Source organism: Chrysochloris asiatica, unplaced genomic scaffold (genome assembly GCF_000296735.1).
Source record: "Chrysochloris asiatica unplaced genomic scaffold, ChrAsi1.0 scaffold00319, whole genome shotgun sequence".
Taxonomy (NCBI): domain Eukaryota; kingdom Metazoa; phylum Chordata; class Mammalia; order Afrosoricida; family Chrysochloridae; genus Chrysochloris; species Chrysochloris asiatica.
In genome coordinates this window covers 2,411,470-2,417,035 of record NW_006408837.1, presented here as the reverse complement: position 1 = coordinate 2,417,035, position 5,566 = coordinate 2,411,470, and the positions used below count along the sequence as shown (strand labels likewise).

The 5,566-nt window shown below is 44.6% G+C and overlaps 1 protein-coding gene across 1 annotated transcript in view; it reads left to right on the top strand.

The window, feature by feature from the left end:
* HGFAC (HGF activator) overlaps positions 1-4,033 on the top strand; it is a 24,245-nt gene extending 20,212 nt beyond the window's left edge. The window contains exon 17 of the mRNA XM_006875327.1: positions 3,851-4,033. Within this exon, the coding sequence (XP_006875389.1) occupies positions 3,851-4,033 (183 nt within the window). The remainder of the gene's footprint in view (positions 1-3,850) is intronic.
* Positions 4,034-5,566: the final 1,533 nt, after the last annotated feature.

Here is a 5,566-nt window from a genome sequence, read left to right as displayed (position 1 = left end):
TGGGGGTTGTCCACTGACTCAGGCAGCCCCTCTGGTCACCAGAATGGATGTGCAAACAGTGGGGGGCCAATGAACATATACCAAAAAGAAAATCAGGACATAGAAAAACCGAAAAAGTGTATTGTCCACCTTTGCTCTGAGGTTCCTGCAGCGTTTTTCCATGGTGTGTCTGCTCCCCCAACTTGGTCTTGCCATTTGGTCTTGCCCAAGTTGTTGGCTCCGGGCCGCTGAGCCCAGCAGATTCAAAAGTACATGATTTCTTACTTTTGCTACAAGTTCCACTAGCTATAAGCCTTCAAACTTTTTAAATATTCCTAGATATATGATTCAGAGTTTTGGAGCTCTGCCCTGAATCTGCTTTGCCTGGTATTCTGTGGTATTGCTGATGGAGAACCTCACTGCACCTCCACCCTAGCAGCCATCAAGCCCCGCCTCCTCCATCTTCTCTTGATGTTTTCTGCATCATTCAATAATTTGTCCAGAGAATCCTTCAATGATGAAAGTCAAGGTTTGAATTTTTTCTCTAGTTCCCTTAGCTTAAGAAATGCTGAGCATGTTCTTACCTTTTGGTTTTCTGACGCCAGATATTTGTACATTTCATTGTAATATTTGACTTTGTCTTCTCAAGCTGTCCTTTAAATTTTTCTTTTCAGCTCGTGAATCTCCTCATTTCTTCCATTTGCTTTAGTGTCTCTATACTGGAGAACAAGTTTCAGAGTCTCTTCTGATATCCATTTTGATCTTTCCCCTCTTTCTTGTATTCTTAATGACTTTTTGCTTTCTTCATGTATGATGTTCTTGATGTCATCCCACAACTCCTCTGGTCTTTAGTGTTTAATATATCAAATATGTTCTTCAGATGATCTCTAAGTTCAAGTGCGATATATTCAAGGTCATATTTTGGCTCTTGCTGACTTCATTTTCTTCAGCTTCAGTTTGAATTTGCATATGAATAATTGATGGTCTGTTCCACAGTCTGCCCTTGGCCTAGTTTTGACTGATGATATGGAGCTTTTCCACCTTGAACATATCCCACCTGAATTTAGAGATCATCTCAAGGACAGATTTGATGCATTAGACACTAATGACTGAAGAGCAGGAGAGTTGTGGGATGACATTAAGAAGATCAATCATATAGGAAGAAAGCAAAAGGTCATTAAGAAGGAAAAGACCAAAATGGATGTCAGAAGAGACTCTGAAACTTGCTCTCCAGTGTAGAGATGCTAAAGCAAATGGAAGAAATGAGGAGGTAAAAGAGCTACAAAGAAAATTTCAAAGAGCAACTCAAGAAGACAAAGTCAAATATAACAAAATGTCCAAAGACCTGGAATTAGAAAGCCATATGGGAAGAACACGCCCAGCATTTCTCAAGTTGAGGAAATTGAAGAAGAAATTCAAACCTTGATTTGTGGTATTGAAGGATTTATGGGAAAAATATTGAATGATGCAGAAAATATAAAAACAAGATGGAAGGAATACACAAAGTCACTGTACCAAAAATAAATGGTCAATATTCAACCATATCAAGAGGTAGCATGTGATCAAGAGCCAGTGATACTGATAGAAGAAGTCCAAGGTACATTGAGGGCATTGGCAAAGAACAAGGCTCCAGGAATTGATGGAACACAACTTGAAATCTTTCAGCCAACCAATGCAGCACTGGAGGTACTCACTCATCTATGCCAAGAAATTTGGAAGACAGCTACCTGGCTAACTGGAAGAGGTCTATATTTGTGTCCATTTAAAGAGAGGTGACCCAATGAAATGCGGAAATCATCAAACAATATGATTAATGTTGCATGCAAATAAAATTTTGCTGAAGATAAGTAAAAACCGACTGCAGCAGCACATTGACAGGGAATTGTCAGAGGTTCAAGCTGGATTCAGACAAGGACATAGGAAGAGGAATATCAGTGCTGACGTCAGATGGGTCTTGGCTGAAAGGACAGAATGTCAGAAAGATGTTACCTGTGCTTTATTGAGTACACAAAGGTTTTCAATTGTGTGTATCATGACAAGCTATGGACAACATTGTGAAAAAGAATATTTTGGAACACTTTATTGTGCTCATGAGGAACCTGTACATGGACCAAGAGGCAGGTGTTTCAACAGAACAAGAATATACTGACTACAAAGGCAAGAAGTGACTGGCTTAGAAGCTTTCAAGAGGGAACGTAGATACAGAGGAACTGGAGGAAGGTAGAATCTCCAGTGTGTAGTATTCAATCTGACTAGCCGGGGCTGATGCAATGAAATGCACACAGGTCTTTTGTGATACAATAGTGAATAATTGTTATCAGGACTGATTGTGAGGGTTGGAAATGCAAAGGTAGACGTTTTATAGCAAGGAAGGGAGTGATAAACTTTTCAGTCTAGGAGCGGAGGTCCCTAGGACCATCAAGGGAGAAGAGCAGACAGCGAGACCCTATCCAGAGAAGCAGTGATGCCTGAAATGGAGGCAGAGATGATGATGTGGAGCAATGGAGCAGCTGGAGACTTTAGATCCAGAGAGGGAGAGCGACTGTGTGCTGAAGACCTGGGGGGCATGGGGCTAGGATTGCATGGAGGGGATTGTAACCATGGCAATGAGATGATATATGATAGAATGAATGTAAAACCAATGTTATCCCATGTAAACTATCACATAATTCACAATAAAACATTAAAAAAAAAAGAATATACTGAATGGTTTAAAATTAAGAAAGGTGTGTGGCAGGGTTGTATTGTGTTACCATATTTGTTTAATTGGTATGATGAACACATAATCTAAGAATCTGGATTATATGAAGAATAATGTGGCATCGGGATTAGGGGAAGACTCATTAACAACTTAGAGATGCAGATGATACAACCTTGCTTGGTGAAAGTGACGAGAACTTAAAATGCTTACTGATGAAGATCAAAGACCACAACCTTCGGTATGGGTGCAACTCAATGTAAAGAAAACAAAAACCTTCATCTCTGGACCAATAAACAACATCCATATAAATGGAGAAAAGATTGAAGCTGTCAAAAGAGTTCATTTTGCTCAGATCATCAACACTCATGGAAGCAGCAGTCAAAAATCAAAGGATGTATTGCATTAGAGAGTTCTGCTGCACAAGACCTCTTTAACGTGTTCAAGAGCCAAGATGTCAGTTTAAGGACTTGACTCAAACCATTGTATCTTCAATAACCTCTTAGGCATCTTCAAGGAAAATTGGGACTTGTCAAAATGAAATGGAACACACCAACATTGACATGGTAGGCATGTTTAATAAGGTGGAGGGACTGAGATAAAGGGAGATCCTCAGCGAGAAGGACTCGTACAATGGCAGCAGCAATGGGCTCAAGTGTAGCAACAACAGTGAGGATGACGCAACAGACGGTGTGTCGTTTGGTGTTGAGCATGGGGTCACTAGGAGTCAGAATCGACCTGATGGCACTAACCAACAATAATAGTTTTATACTTACCACATTCAAATCCATCTCCCCACAAAGGTAGCGAAATTCAGTGTCTAGTAAGTTCTGAAATATTGCAACTTAATATGGGGAGGAAAGGGGTGTGGTGGCTCCATAGGATAAGCATTGGGTTATGAACTACAAAGTCGGCGGTTCGAGCCTACCAGCCACTCTGAGGGAGAAAGATGACTTCTGCTCCCACAAAGATTTAAAGCCTTGGAAACCCAATACAGGGTCGCTATGAGTCAGAACCAGCTCAACAGCACTTATCAACAACAGCGGCAGGGTGAGAAGGGATTTTTTTTGCCCCTCAGCAGGCATGTGTGGGATGAAGGGTCTGTCCTTAGGGTGGCAAAGGATCTGATCCCCTAGCTCATTTAGGGTAACTCTTATTGTGTCTCTGTCACAGGGGGACTCAGGGGGCCCCCTGGCCTGTGAGAAGAATGGAGTGGCATACCTGTATGGCATCATCAGCTGGGGAGATGGCTGTGGACGAGTCAACAAACCTGGCGTCTACACTCGCGTGACCAATTATGTAGACTGGATCAATGACCGCCTTCGACCCCCCAAGCGGCCTGCAGATTCCTCCTAGGCCTCTGGGGCGTGGGGAAATCCTCCTTCTCACTCTCTCTACTGTGCTTACAATAAAGACATCTCCAGCATCAGCTTGCCAAGGCCCTCTGTCTTCTCTGGCCATGGCCAGTCTCAGGGGCTTGGATCAGGAAGCCAACATCTCAACTGACCTTCCTCAGTGGAGACTGGACCCACAGTCCTCAAGGGAGAGTCTCCTGTGGTCCAAGAAGTCAGGACTGGGTGACTCAAGCCTCAGCCCCCACTCCTCCAGGGGAGCTGTCCTCCTCGTAGCCACTGTCATGGGGCACCCTCCCCCACCTCTGACTGGTCCCCAGGCAAATGTGGGGCTGGAAACCCCAAGGCCTGGAAGCCAGGTGGCACACAGAACGTTCAAAGAACAAGAACCTAACCCAAGCCATGGTTGGAGAGGAGATTCCAACTCACAGCCACCTTAAAGAATAGAGTAGAGCTCCTTCTTCGGGTTTCTGAGACTGTGACTCATTTAGAGAGCAGAAAATCTCATCTTTCTTTCAAGGACCAGCTGGTGGGTTTGAACTGCCAACCTTGGTGTTAGCAGTCCAATGTTTAACCCAGTATGCCACTCCCAGCACCTCTCCAATCTCTGTGTAGCCTGCCCCATCCCTAAGTCTACGCTTTGGCCACTTCGGTCTCTGGTCTGTTCATTTGCCTGTGATCTAGAATGTTCTCTTCCTGTACCGCCTCCTCCCTCCCTCCAGTGCCAGTGATTCCTTGGTGGCCAGTCCCTCCATCACATATGTGTCCAAGCTGGGACTGGTGTTTATTTGCCCCATTATTGAGTTCTGTCCCCACCCTAGCTCTTCTGAAAGCTCTGTGGGGACAGGGCCACCTTCTTCTGGGTGTGCTCCTTGCTGCATCCTGGTGACTGGCCCCAGGTGGCCTCGCCCTAGGCATGCTGGGTGTGGAGCACACTGGCACCTCACTCATGCACAGAAGGAGGTAGCTTTATCGGTATACCAGCCCCTGTTCTGCTTCTGTTAGGATGTACTCAGAATCTGAACCGATGCCTTAAACTGACAGATGCGGATTTGCCTCAACCCAAGAAGCCCGGCAGTCAGTGTGTTTTCTGACACTGGTCTTCCAGTTACCTACGCTCCCTTTATCAGGAAAGCCAACATTTCCCAGAATCCTCTTCACCATAGATGCCCGCTTAGCTCTCACTTAACTTGCTGCCAAGGATGCTGGGAAGGCAGATGCAGGGCTGCTGCCCTGGACTGGGTTTTCTAGAAAAGCAAAACTCATGAAGTGTCTGTAGGCACATCTCATTTTAAGCGTGCTTTGCTCTATTGCACTTCATTGAAGATTTGAGGCAACCTTGTATTGAGTAAATCTATCTGTGCCATTTTCCCAATAGCACGTGTTCATCTTGTGTCTCTTTGTCACAATGTGATGATCTGTCGTGCCACAGTGGGGGCTAAACAGAATTGCAACTTCGTTGGTTCAAACCCACCTGCCGCTCCGCGAGAGACAGAGGAGGCTGTCATCTGAGACAGACAGTCTTGGAAACCCCAGT